At 39.0% G+C, this 14,621-nt stretch overlaps 1 protein-coding gene across 1 annotated transcript in view; it reads left to right on the top strand.

Annotated features, from left to right (window-relative positions):
* The window catches only part of ADGB (androglobin), a 259,425-nt gene that overhangs the window by 24,485 nt on the left and 220,319 nt on the right, over nucleotides 1-14,621 (top strand). Inside the window, exons 2-3 of the mRNA XM_075203593.1 lie at nucleotides 7,115-7,277; nucleotides 9,003-9,095. Coding sequence (XP_075059694.1) covers nucleotides 7,115-7,277; nucleotides 9,003-9,095 — 256 coding nt within the window. The remainder of the gene's footprint in view (nucleotides 1-7,114; nucleotides 7,278-9,002; nucleotides 9,096-14,621) is intronic.

Here is a 14,621-nt window from a genome sequence, read left to right as displayed (position 1 = left end):
TCCCTCCTCCACCAAACTTCACAGTTGGTTTAATGCAGTCAGACATTTCCACTGCTCCACAGTCCATTGTCGGTGTGCTTTACACCACTCCATCCGACTCTTGGCATTGGTCTTGGTGATGTGAGACTTGCATGCAGCTGCTCAGCCATAGAAACCCATCTGTAATTTTACTTGGTCTTCCGCTTTATGGCTGAGTTGCTATTGTTTCTAAATGCTTCCACTTTCTAATAATATCACTAATAGTTGACCGTGGAATATCCAGCAGGGATGAAATTTCACAAACCATCCTATCACTGTACCACGCTTGAAGTCACAGAGCTCTTCAGAACGACCAATTTTGTATCACAAATGTTTGCAAACAGAGACTGCATGGCTAGGTGCTTGATTTTATGCACCTCTGGCAACGGGTCTGATTGAAACACCTCAATTCAATAATTAACAGGTGTGGCCAAATACGTCTCCATATAGTGTATGTGTTGTGCTGGTGATCTTCAGGAAAATTAGGCATTGTGGGCAACATGGCACTGATTCACAAAAATGCAGAAACCATTGAAGCCGTTTAGTAATAATGAATGTCTTGTATCAGAAAGTCACCCGATGTGTGATTAGAAATATGCAATGACTTGCATGTAAAAGACAGGCAATAAATATTCTCAAATAATGTTTATCCTAAGCAACTGTGCAAGGTCCATATGCTACAGTTTTAAACATCATTATGCATACCCTTACACTTCCATTTGCCCTTCAAGGCAGTTCGATGTTCTTGCCAATTTAATATGTGTCTCAACAGGGATGCAATTTTAAGAAAGAAAAGAAATAAAAGGTGTTAAGAATGCCAAATTGACAGACTGCAGTGCAGTCAGTTGGCTTCATAGTCCTCAGCAACAGATGGGAGGACAAGGTGTAAGAATTTCATGTAAGAATAAGTCAAGTCTTTAGGATGCTTACACTGCTATATGCAAGTATTAATTGTTGTAATGCCTGCTTAACTGTACTGTTAACAAAGAAAACAGTACCTGACTTAGTCAAAATACTCAATCACTTGCTGTATGCTGAAGACATACAAATGACATAATTAAATAGTGACATTTGCTTTGCAGGATCTAAAATTATGTGAGTATGTGATTGAGTTTGCAAAACAGCTCTGGAAAATGGTAGAAAGGAACTAGAGTAATGCATTTGATGAAGACAAGAAATAAATTGTAATGTTTACTATTGCTCACTTTAAAGAGAAGACATCATTTATAAAGTATGCTCTAATTTAATACTGGAATATTACCTCTCATCATAATTTGTAGTCCAAAGCATGATTAGTTCTGTTTCCTCTTCTAGAGCCTCAGGTGTGTGTTTGTAATGAATATTTCATACTTGCATTTATTTTTACTGTAGTACATACTAGGCACCTATTAATATGTCCCCAAGGGGAGATCCCGGTGCTGACTGCTAGGTGCGTGGCTGTGTAGAATGCGTCACTAGGCCGCATCCCCCTAATGCTCAAATCCCGCAGTTTGCGGGATAATACAGCCGGGAGCGAGGCTAGAACAACGTGATTTGCTGTGAATTACATCATCAGGACAGTCACTTCATTCACAAGGGAAGAGGGCTAGATACTGGAGGTAACACTACTCTCCCTAGAATTTTTTTTTAGAATGTTTTAGCATTCCCAACTTATTTTGTGTCTCCAACTAGCATCTGTCCACTACCAGATTAATCAGATTAAAGATGTTACTATACACTTGCTACCTCTGTACTCTTCGTAAAGTACCTCATTGTTTAATGTAGGTATGTAGGTAATGTAGGTCCCATTTGTGCCACCAAAACAGCTCTGTCTTGTTGAGGCATGGAATCCACAAGATCTCCGAAGGTGTCCTGTGGTATCTGGCACCAAGACATTTGCAGCAGATTCTTTAAGCCCTGTAAATTGTGAGGTGGGGCCTCCATTGCTATGATTTTCGGCCCTTTGTCATGTTCCTCAAACCATTCCTAAATAATTTTTGAAGTGTGGCAGGGCGCATTATCCTGCTGAAATGGCCACTGCTATCAGGGAATACCGTTGCCATGAAGAGATGTACTTGGTCTGCAACAGTGTTTTGTTAGGTGGTACATTTCAAAGTAACATTCACATGAATGCCAGGACCCAAGGTGTCCCAACATGACATTGCTCAAAGTATCATACTGCCTCTGCTGGCTTACCTTCTTCCCATAGTGCATTCTGGTGCCATATCTTCTCCAGGTAAACGATGTACACGCACCCAGTCGTCCACATGATGTAAAAGAAAATGTAATTCATCAGACCAGGACACCTTCTTCAATTGCTCCATTGTCCAATTCTTGTGCTCACATGCCCATTGTAGGCACTTTCAGCAGTGGAGAGAGGTCAGCATGGGCACTCTAGTCTTCGGTTACGCAGCCCCATATACAGCAAGCTGCGATTCACTGTGTGTTCTGACACCTTTCTATTATATCAAGCAGTAACTTTTTCAGTAATTTATGCTATAATAACTCTTCTGTGGTATTGGGTCAGACGGACTAGTCTTCCCTCCCCACGCGTATCAATGAGCCTTGGGAGCCCATGACCCTGTCGCCGGTTCAACAGTTTTCTTTCCTTGGACCACTTTTGATAGTTTTACTGCAACTATCAAAAGCACTGCATGATGGCAACATCCCACGAGACCTGTCGTTTTGGAGTTGTTTTGACCCCGTCACAATTTGACCCTTGTCAAAGTCTCTCAGAGCCTTGTCCATTTTTCCTGTGTCCAGCACATCAACTGCACAAGATAATCAATGTCAATCACATCATTTGTCATTGGTTTGATTGTTGTGGCTGATCAATGTATCATTATCATTACCCAGCTTGTCTGTCCTTCCCCCAGTGCGCCTTCTCCCTTTTATTATTGTTGGGGAATTGACTCACCCCAATTAGGATTTGTGGCAGCACTTATCTGAGTAATCCAACTTTTCCAACGTTAACTTCCATTACTGATCTCTTCTTGTGTCTCCCATATGACTCTCCCAATCATACCAATCTCAGCACGTCATTATGTAAACTTAATATCAGATTACAATCTCAATGATACAAATTTCAGCATTTTCTTAATCATATTTCAATCCCAATCATCATATACTCATTATTTTAGTATTCCCATGCTCAGCCTTATTGTGTATCCATTGTCTACTACATTGTATGTTGTGTGCGTTTCTCATGGTTCCATTGTGTCTGCAGGAACTGAGTAAGGAGAAGAGTAGATAGGGACTTGTGTTGTCTTTAAGGATCTATGAAGAAAGAGAGTGAAAAGCCACATGTGTCCTAGTTTTATTTAGCTGTGTGTTTGTGAGCAGACGGAAGTAGTGACTTTCATTGATATGTAAATTGTAAGGGAGTCTCATCCCACAAAGCTAGTTTTAAACATTGGTGCACAATAAGCAATTTGTCTTCCATATGTCTTCCAATAGTTCCTTGTGGTTGGGCCAAAAGGGGGAGGTGAGTAACATCTACATAAAGATTCTTTAAAAGTAAATATACAACAGAGTTCCATGTCGCATTCATCTCTCCTCTCCACAAAGGGGACATTGACACCACTCTGTATGCTTGTACCAGGCGACGCAGATGTTGATGTTCCTCTCCTATAAACTTCTCATTCACATGAACGAAGTTGAGCTGTAAACCAATTAGCACTAAACCTATTTTTTAATCATTTTAATAATATTGATTTTCCTTATTCAGGAAAAGCCCCAGTCTCTAAGATCTTTTCAAACTTTATTATTAATAGGTAAAAAGTTATCTGTACAAATCTGGGACACGTCTTTGTTAATAATAACTCCTAAATACTTTATCTAAGTTTTGGTGCCAAGCAAAGGTGAACCCGTGTCTCAAACCCTCAATGACATTAGGAGGGGTAGAAATGTTAAATGTGATAGATTTTGTGTAATTAATCTTAAAATTAGATAGATAGATTTACGTGAACTCTGTTAGCAGGTTGGGGATCAAGATGACGAGGTTAGTAATAACAGCCAGGAGATCGTCAGCAAAAAGAGCTAACCCATTTTCCAGGAGAGATCTAAATTAGCCTTTATGGATCTTGTTATTTACCTCCATACATAGTACAAATATGTATGAGACATATGTATATGAAATATAATGAGAGTGGACAAGTTTGTCTAGTGCTGTTTTTGATGTCTACTGGGTTAGAAAATTCCCCATTAATTTTGATCCTGACAGTATGGTATGTATGCAGTGCACAGATCCTATGAAGATCCACATGGCCCAATCTCAAGTGTCCCAGCATGCCCAACATGAAGTCACAGTCAACTCTGACAAAGGCCTTTTTGGCAAACGTTGACTGCAATATTGAAGGGACATTGGAGCAAGAGGCTAAGTGTATTAAGTCGATTATTTTGGTTGTCTTGTCTTGTGCCTCTCTGCCCAGGAGAAATCCTACTTGGTCAAGGTGTATTAATTTAGGTAAAATGAGCTTCAATCTATTTGCAAAGAGCTTGGCATATCACTTAATGTCTACATTAAATAAGGAAATAGGTCTGTAGCTGGTAATTGCATGGAAGAATGCTGTATATTACTCTGTGTTTCTTCCTGTTAGTCATTAAACTTTCGCTGACCTGTTCCTGTCAGTGAAGCTGGAACTGCATGCTGTTTTTACGGGTTCCTCTGTTTCTGTACTTGCAAAAGTTGCTTTTGTAAATACAAAATGGCTGGTGAAAATGGGTGCGGCTTGCTATTGGTCTGAGCTGTCACACTTCCGTAGTTTGTTGTGTACTACAAAAATGCACAAAAAACTTTTAGCGTGAAATACCTTGGGCGCCAGGGTGCCTCACACCAGTCTTCATCATATATAGGGTTTCTTATTCCCCCAATGGATTCAGGTTATGTGTGTTGGTGCTAGAAGCACTCATTGAGGAGAAGGAAGGTCATTTTATTAGTTTTTTAAATATTTTTTTAAAAATACTATCAAGGTCCGTGCTGGTCATCATCATCAGCACATATCTGCACCAGGGGTTGTACACCCATAACAGATGGGATCCTCCCTTACTGTATTTGGCTTGTTCTACTTCTCTAAGTGTAAGGGGTTGCAAGTGTTAGATGCATCCGACTGTGCAATGGGATGTATGATTACGTTTTTTTGTGTGTGAATATGCAGTGCGAAAATGCATATTCTACGCAAAAAACAGGACTTACGACAACTCTACAGGAGTCCCACAGTTCCTAATGCTATTGTTTCCCTATTGCTTGTTCTACATAACACATTGCTGAACAACATAACCCCTTACCAGACAATTGTTATTTTCATTTACAGTGATATATTGTTAAACTTGTTTAAAAAAGACCATCCATAGTATGTAACTGCTTGCAGTTGGAATCCATACTACATTTGTAGTATAATCACTATAGATGGGTTATAAACAGAAATACTTCAAGTTTTGTTTTTTCCACCAAAATACATTTTGTTTATCTTTGCATGTGACTACAAGAAGTCATACTTGCCAACTCTCCCTGAATGTCAGGGAGACTCCCTGAAATAGGGGTGATCTCCCTCACTCCCTGAAGTATCTGGCATTCTCCCTGATGCTGAGCCAGTACAAGACGTGGTTGGCTTCACCATCTGTGGCATGATGACACAGTTCAGAAATTGTGTCCTATGTTCATGTATTCATGCCTATGGAGGTGGCCATTTTCATGGAGACCAAGATTTAATAAAAGACTGTCAGGTAAGACAACATGACTTCAGTAATGGAGACAGAAATGTAAAAGACACTTCAGTCTCTAGAGATTCATTATCTGCTTTTCTTTAACGCATAGTTGCCTACTCTCCCGGAATGTCCGGGAGATTCCCGCATTTATAGGATACCTCCCGGTTCTTGCCCCCGCAATACATAAGTGGCAAGGGGGGGCTTAATGGCGCAAATATTGCGTCATCTTAGCACCGTCCCCTGCTGTAATTGGCCAAAATTGTGACAATTGTTCAGGGGTGGGGCCAAAATGATGCGATTCGTCAAGACCCACCCCCGCATACCCACCTCCCCTGGGATCTCCCTGAATCCAACGAGGAAAAGTTGGCAAGTATGCAAGAAGTTAATAAATCTCACAATCTCATACTTAATCCAGCATATATAAATTAGTGCAAACTCACCTAAAAAACAATTCACACGCTGTCTGCCAGCCAAAGGTTAATGCACTTACCACAAAATATTTAATACAAACTTACTGTATTGTAAGTGAGTGCACATATTAAGGAAAAGTGGAAATGCACCACTCACTCCTCCATATATGCCTCAGCATGTAACCCCCAAAGTATGGTGAAAAAAATCATTGCTTTCATATTCCTGCAGAAGTTTTAATGTTTTAGAACAATCAGATGTAGTCCACACTAAACATTATCTGCCCATCATGTTTCAGTGTCATTATTTGGATAATGCTTAAATTGTACGCAGGATACACAAATAATAAATACATTTTGAGAGGTTTAATCGTTAGAATTCCAAATATCCTGTTGTTATATCTGTAGCACAAGTGAAATACATTTATTCATAGAATATTCTTGTGACCTCTAGCAGTTGGCTTGTGGTACAGGTAAACAAGACTCTGTTGTGCAATAAATGCCTCCTACTGTACATTATCTTTAGGTGATAATATAAAAAGACATGTTCACACTTGAATCAATACAGACACTTGAATTCTTAGAAAGAACATTCAAAACAACAGTAGAATACCTTAACTCTTCCCTATTTAGGCTGGTTTAGCTGATTAACTCTGTCATTATCAAGTCACAACATCAGTTTACAGGGTCTGCTTTTAAACGGTGACAGGACGTTTTCGCAGGTTAAAATGTATTTGTCCAGTCCTTACCACCTATCTATTTCCCCTTTGTGTTTGTGTTACATGGTGCTGTTATTACTCTACATGCTCTGGCTTCAAATTTCGTAAGAAGCCTGAAATCATGTTCTATTGATATAAGCAGCTGTAAGGATTATGTAATAGCACGGGCCGAATGTAAAAAAAAATATTTTGTAATCCATAGCAAGCAGTAGCATATGCTAGGATCACAACATGCATGTTTCTTTATTATACCTTACTAAAATAAACCACTGTTCTTATTTCTAGCACGTTATCAGTGATTGCCAGTACGTTGACTGCCTCGGTTGAGTTAAAGAAAGGATCCTTTTCTATATGGCCTGAGTGGAATGAAGCAGATATAAATGCTGAGAAATGGGACACAGGAAAAGCTGGAAAGGAAAAAGACAAAACTGGGAAAAGTCCAGCATTGGTAAGTGTAGTACACGTACTGGCATAGAAAAAAAAATGAATCTGTTTGATGTACTTATACTTTCATGTGATTTCAACACTAGTGTAGCTATATTAAACACAATTGTCCTCATATTATGTCACTATTATTCTTGCTTGTATAATTTTAAGCAGTGTGTGTGCGTGCAAGTGGTGTCCATCTTAGGCTCGTCATCTGAGAGCGCAAGTGTCAGCTCGTATAACCAGGTTGACATATTCACCCTTCTGCCAGTTATTAAATAGAAGGGGTGGTGGTTAGCGAGCCTCTGGCTTTGTAGGGCTAATTGACTTCTGTGATGAACTTCTGTAGTGGTAAAATGGCACCTGCTCATTAAGCATTTAGTGTTTAAAAAACATGGACAGTAGAGCAAATGAAAGTCAGTAGTGCTGTTCCTACACTTATTACTGCACAGTAATGTTCCTGTGTATATTCTGAAGCATTTTTTTTCCGTCCATCTTCATCTGTGATTTTTGCAGGCCTTTGATTTCTGGATGTTATGGGAGTGACTTTCTAGGAAATTTGGGATGTTGTGTGGCGTGGCTAAAGGCAAGCCATAGTAGAATGTAAAACTGATATAGTTGACGCGAAACACACCTGTATACAGGGCTGGTGGAATATAATATGCGTGGCAGGTGCTGGCACCCCACTATTCTGCATAAACAAAAAAATCTATTTTTTTTTCAGCACAAGCGCCTTCTCCCTTAACATCTGAGTCTCCCACTGTAACATAGGAGCTCATCGCTCTCCTGTGCAGGAGAGCGATGAGAGGCTTCACCGTGCATGCGTAAATTTCCGACAGGACAGCGCTTGAAATGCAGCGCTGAACTTGCCTGTACAAGTATCTCATAGGAGTAACTTGTTAAGGTTGCATGTACACAGGGAGTCAGCCCATGATATTCCTCCATCTGAGCTAACAAATGGGGTTTTTTTTAAAAAAAAAAATCACATATGCCCAAAGTGTGAGAATGAAGGAGGGCACAGAGTCAGAATGAAGGAGGCCACAGAGTCAGAATAAAGAAGGGCACAGAGTGTGAGGATGAAGGGTGGGCACAGAGTGTGAGAATGAAGGGACACAGAGTGTGAGAATGAAGGGGCACAGAGTGTAAGGATGAAGGGGCGTACAGAGTTTCAGATGAAGGGGTGCACAGTGTGAGGATGAAGGGGCGCACAGAGTGAGGATGAAGCGGCACAGTGTGATAATTTTTTGATCTTATTCCTCTTAATATTTGCTGTAAATTATTCTTTGACAGAAATATAATTGAAAATAATATATAAAAATATTCTTTTTCCTTGGGTTTATGTGTATTATTTTTGCAAACAACTTATTAATTATTTCTGTTTTAAAGAAAAAAATGCAGGTGGCCACATGCCCCCAGCCCAGCCAGCCCCTGAACGATACAGTCTTTAAATTTTTGTTTCAACGTTTTCGGCAAAGCCATTCTGCACTGTATTTTTAAAGTTGAATTCAGCTGGGATCGTGGTTGGGTTGGACTGAAAATACTAAACATTTGACATTTTGTGGCCAATGGAAAATGTGACCAATAGTTTGATGATTTAGCTCATCTCTAGGTATGGTGCTACTTTCAGTGGAGGCCTTATGTCAAATATGTATTTCTGGTACAGATTACATGAGAGTACATTGGCTTTTGTATATGATATTTATTATAAATATTTAGTAATCATCAAAACTGTATTATTGCTTTTCAGCATTTTTTTGATGATCCCGAAGGAAAAATTGACTTACCAGCTAATTTAAAAATTCATTCTTGGAAACGTCCCAATGAGTTCATAACAAACATGGTAAGAATTGTTATAGATGTAATAATATAACAATATTGAACATTTGTACATTTATATAACAAGCTCAGCCTTGAAATACAAATAGCATTCATGTATACTGTGAGTTTTATAGGTAATTTTTTATAATCTTGTTTTCTTGGTCTTCCTTTGGATTGTAAGGGAAGCGATGGAAGTAAAAACTGTGGGAGCAGAAGTGTTACTGTAGTAAATGTAAGGTACAAGGTAACAGGATAGTGGACCCAAAGAAGAATTCAGCCGAATTAGCTCTTCGTATATACTTTTCTGCTAATTATAGCAGGTTAAAATATATTATTGCAAAGTACTGGGACATTTTAAAAAGAGATACATTGTTAGTAAGGACGATACCAGATAGACCAACATTTATTAAGAAAGCCAGTTTTAAAACAATAGTAGAAGTATGAAAAAAAAGGTTTAGATCCTGTCCCCATAATGATGAAGATCCATCTTTTTATGAGCAATACTTCTTGTCATATCTCATTGTTAATTTCATTTTTGTAATATTTGTATATAGTTATATTATGGTCGATGCCATGGTAACGTTTTGATCTGATTTATATTTTAACCACTTAGAGATTTACATTAATTTAGTCCCTTTCTTTATTAAATATTTTAGTCTGAATTTGACTTTTTTTTTTGTATATTATTATAATTTTCTTATTTTTGTATATTGTATATGTGTACATCGATTGCATAATGGTTTGGGATTCTGTGGAGGTTATTTACAAAGTACAAAACAGCTGCCACTTTCATGCTTATGTCTCCAACTCAGCCTTAGACCCTGTTTGTTTGGGACTCTCCTGCTTTGTAGAGAATTGTCAGGACTTTGTCAATATATACATACAGGGTCAGACCCCAAAGGTTGGCAACCTCTTATACCCATTAGCAGCCTCTAAATACAGCAATACATTTCACTATTTGTAGCAGGTATATCAGGAACAGCAAACCTGGTTTGTTGACTAAAAGTTGATCTGGAAATGCAGTAGTAATATATCCTATACTCTAGGACAATCTTCTAAAATGACTTGTTTAAATAGAGAAACAAAAGACAGCAAGCAACTTTCAGGCAGAGTTCCCAGAGGACTCTGGGAGAAGCTCCAACTGAAGCTCCACATACAAACTAGTGTAGCAGTTTTCAAGGTCAATAATACTAGCAAAATTTACACATATATCAAAATTCTGTGGATCACCACACAGTCTCATAACATCTAATCTCCAGCCAGAGTACAGCACCTGAGCAACTACAGTACAAATGCATAAAACAGCCGGCAGATTACAAATAAGAGCTTGCTTCATCATTAACACATTCTCAAGCAATGTATATATCATGGGACTCACAAAACCTTTAAGCAACATTCATAATTCAAAGTTATAGTCAAATCCTCAGCCAGGACACAGTACCAGGAACACCACAAAATGATGAATAGCCCTCGAGATTCAGACACAAACCGCTTCAGTAACAACAGTATCAGCAGTCAGTAATACAGTTCCTTCAGTGGAAGATTCATCCAATAAACAAGTTAGCTCCAACAATGCACTGATGTTAATAGTCATGACTGAAAGTTAGAGCAGCCAACGTTCACTGTAGGCAAGCAATGGTCAACATGAATAGCTGGATCAGTATAGCAGGCAGCGATTAAACAGTAGTCAAATGGAGGCTGGCTCAGATGCACAAACAAACAGCAACATGAATGTTCTCTATGTTTTCTTTGCCCCAGTTCAGCTGCCAATTTACCAAATGTCTTTGAATGATACAGTTTAGCATACTTTTTAAACAGACCTGATACGGTTTCTAATAGGAATATTATTTGTTTCCAGCTATATTTTTAATAGGACTGTTTCTTATTATTTACAACAACTGATTAGCTCTAACATCTATAAAAGGTTATGTATAATTTATATAATTTATACTATTAATCTTATGACATCACCTAACGTTGAAAAAGGAGGCAATATGTCTCTGGAGTACGTAAGTCTGTGATGTTTGCAGAGTCAGGCCTAGGCCCCAACTCCTATTGCAGACTGAACTGATGGAGAGTCAGAAAGCTGGAAAGCACCCATGTGTGATTCTGTGAAATGCTGTTAAATTAGTTAATTAATGTAGTGAATGAAGATATCTTTTCACTGTCCCCAATAAAATAATGTGAACAGTATATTTATACGAACTTCAAGAATCTTTTTCTCTCTGAAAGTCTTTCGACCTTTGCAACTTTAACACTGGTATTTTGAATTAATTCTCCCCTCCTGTGTGCTGTATCAACTAGGCCGAGGTTTCTCAATGATAACACACTTTTATCAAGGCTGAACACACAAAACCATACTTACATATATCTTATTCTGCATTTGTTTGCTACATAGTTCACCTACACTTCAGAGTGTATAGTGTAGGGCTGTCATGGTGCTGGTTATCCTCAGGATAAAACCACCTTCCCTGAGGTAGCTGACAGATATACACCAAAACCAGTCAAGCCACCTAGGTCTGAGAGGCTGGGTTGTAAGGGACAAAGCTAAAGTTCATGGGTTGGAGATGGTAGAATCATTGGGGTCTAGGCTGAAGTTGATGGATTGGAGAAAGTAGAATTGTGAACGATGAAGCTGAAGTTGGTAAACAGGCAAACAAAACAAGACTCTTAGAAGCACATGAGAGAAATTAAATTCCAACTTTGCTCATGTAAGTCTCAGTTGGAGTGAGACCCTTATAAAGGCTGCAAACAGGTCAGGTAATTTAGCCCTAATTGACATGACTTTTAGCAAAGTTCTGATTGCATTAAGTGAATAATAATGTGCCTTTGTGAGTGTTGATGGCGGACTGCCACCTATTGTCTGTAGCTGGTATTGCAGTAGATCCTCAGAAGGGCAAAGCCCCACATGTATCCCCATCAAGGCTTTACTACTAAAATCCAATGCCTGTATTGGCAGATACTGAGGTCATCCACCTTATCTCTTTGCCCCTATACTAATGATAAGTATTTTAAAATGGTCTTGATCACTCCATATAAGCAATTTGTTTTTTTGCTGAGATATATTCATGTCTGACGCTCCAGGTAGGGGAAACTCCCATGAGTATTAGAAATTTATGATATATTGTTCAGCATTTGATTGTATCTATCAAGACAAGGGGCGACATAAAGATAACAACTAGAAAAGTGGTTCTCAAATTTTTCAGTTTGCGGCACCCTTAGAGTCTCCATAATTTTTTCAAGACACCCCTCCAAAATAACTCACGTCCAGTCCCGTTTTATAAGTAGTTTGGTCAAAATAGCGTAATAAGTACTTAGGTCAGGACAGAAATAATTAGTACATTGTTTGCAAAAATAATACACATAAATCCAAGGGAAAAGAAAATTTTTATATATTTTTTTCAATTATATTTTTGTCAAAGAATAATTTACAGCTAATATTAAGAGGAATAAGATCAAACAAAATAAAACAACAACATGTACAAAAATCATCACACTGTGTACCCCTTCATTCTCACACTGTGTACCCCTTCATACTCACTCTGTGCGCCCCTTCATCCTCACACTGTGCGCCCCTTCATCCTCACACTGTGCGCCCCTTCATCCTTACTCTGCGCGCCCCTTCATCCTCACACTCTGTGTGCCCCTTCATCCTTACACTCTGTGCCCTTCTTCATTCTCACACTCTGTGCCCTCCTTCATTCTCACACTCTGTGCCCTCTTTCATCCTCACACTCTGTGCCCTCCATCATCCTCACACTCTGTAACCTCCTTCATTCTCACACTCTGTGTCCTCTTTCACCCTCACACTCTGTGCCCTCCATCATCCTCACACTCTGTGTCCTCCTTCATTCTCACATTCTGTGCCCTCCTTCATTCTCACACTCTGTGCCCTCCTTCATTCTCATACTCTGTGTCCTCCTTCATTCTCACACTCTGTGCCCCTTCATTCTCATACTCTGTGCCCTCCTTTATCCTCACACTCTATGCCCTCTTTCATCCTCGCACTTTGTGCCCTCCTTTTTCCTCACACTCTGTGCCCTCCTTCATCGTCACACTCTGTGCCCTCCTTCATTCTCACACTCTGTGCCCTCCTTTATTCTCACACTCTCTGCCCTCCTTCATTCTCACACTCTGTGCCCCCCCTTCATTCTCACACTCTGTGCCCTCCTTCATTCTCACACTCTGTACCCTCCTTCTTTCTTTTGCCCCTCCATTGCTGTTTCCTATCACCATTTCCCCTCCATTTCTTTACTTACCATACTTGGCCTTCTTTCTTCTATTTCTTCTGTCTTCTTACCAATCCGGCGGTGCCCGGGACCCAGTATCCTCCTCTCTCCTGCCACTGCTCACTGAATATGTCGGACATGATAGCGTCACATTCAGTGAGAAGCGAGGAGGGAGGAGGATGCTGGGTCCCGGGCGCCGCCGGATTGGTAAGTTTTTTGTTTTTCCCCTGGCCACGGCACCCCATGGGACAGTGCTCGACACACACTTTGGGAACCGCTGCAATAGAGACTTTAATGAAGTTGCAGCACTGTAAATTTATATTGTGATGTAATTTCTCTGTGTCTTTAATATGTTTGTAATTGGCACAAGTAAGTACATTATCATTACATAAAACGATGTTCAGCAGAGGGTACATTTTCTTTATAGGACATAATTGCTCCTATGAAATACTGAGTGATGGCATTACAATCTCTGTATAAGCATTATTTATAGGGTTTTATATAGTAATGTCACTTTTGCATTACATTCATCTAGTTTGTCCTTTTCTGTCTTTTAACCCCAAATGTACTTACCAACTCTCATTATATGCATAATGGGAGTCCGATGTAGTCTTAATTGTTCCTTTTTTTATTCCAACACTTAAAAAAAAAATACCTAAGAAAAAAAGTATTTTATATAGACTGGTTGAAATCTTTAACCAAACGGAGAGTGGTGGGAAAATCTTTTGTAACTGATTCATAGATAGTAGTTGGCAAAGCCTAGCATTGTGAAGATAAGCAAAGTAATGGTAATGCCATCACATCTCTCACCAAATGTACTGAAACAAAGACTGCCCTGGGCTTTCCATATTTGGGAGTTGTGTGGAAAAAGGCACCTCAAGTTACGATCAGAGGCTAGTTACTACAGACTTACCAAAATGGTTTTGTTCCAGTCTATTTAAACATTACAATCTTATAGTTATGACTCTTCTCTTTCCAGATGAGTATTTGTTATCATTTTACAGAACAACTAATAATCAATTATAATGGGTTAAAAAAAACTTACTGTACTGAAGCAAGATTACAATCAAATCTACAGATCAATAAGTGTGGCTACAACTTGAATCTCTGATTGGATGGTCATTTATATCAAGTTAATGTATTTAGATAGATAACATTATGCAAACCTATATTTGGGGATTCCAGTTACATCGTAATCTAGATGAATGAAGAAAAAATTGGGGATACTCTTTCATTTTTACGAGTTTCATAATTTTTTTTTCTTCTGATTTGTATACAGGTGATTAATGCCATCTAGTGGTTATGAGCAGGATACTTAA

The sequence above is a fragment of the Mixophyes fleayi genome, chromosome 3, assembly GCF_038048845.1.
Source record: "Mixophyes fleayi isolate aMixFle1 chromosome 3, aMixFle1.hap1, whole genome shotgun sequence".
NCBI lineage: Eukaryota > Metazoa > Chordata > Amphibia > Anura > Limnodynastidae > Mixophyes > Mixophyes fleayi.
Note: the sequence above shows the minus strand (reverse complement) of the source record. Positions and strands in the feature narration are given on the sequence as shown.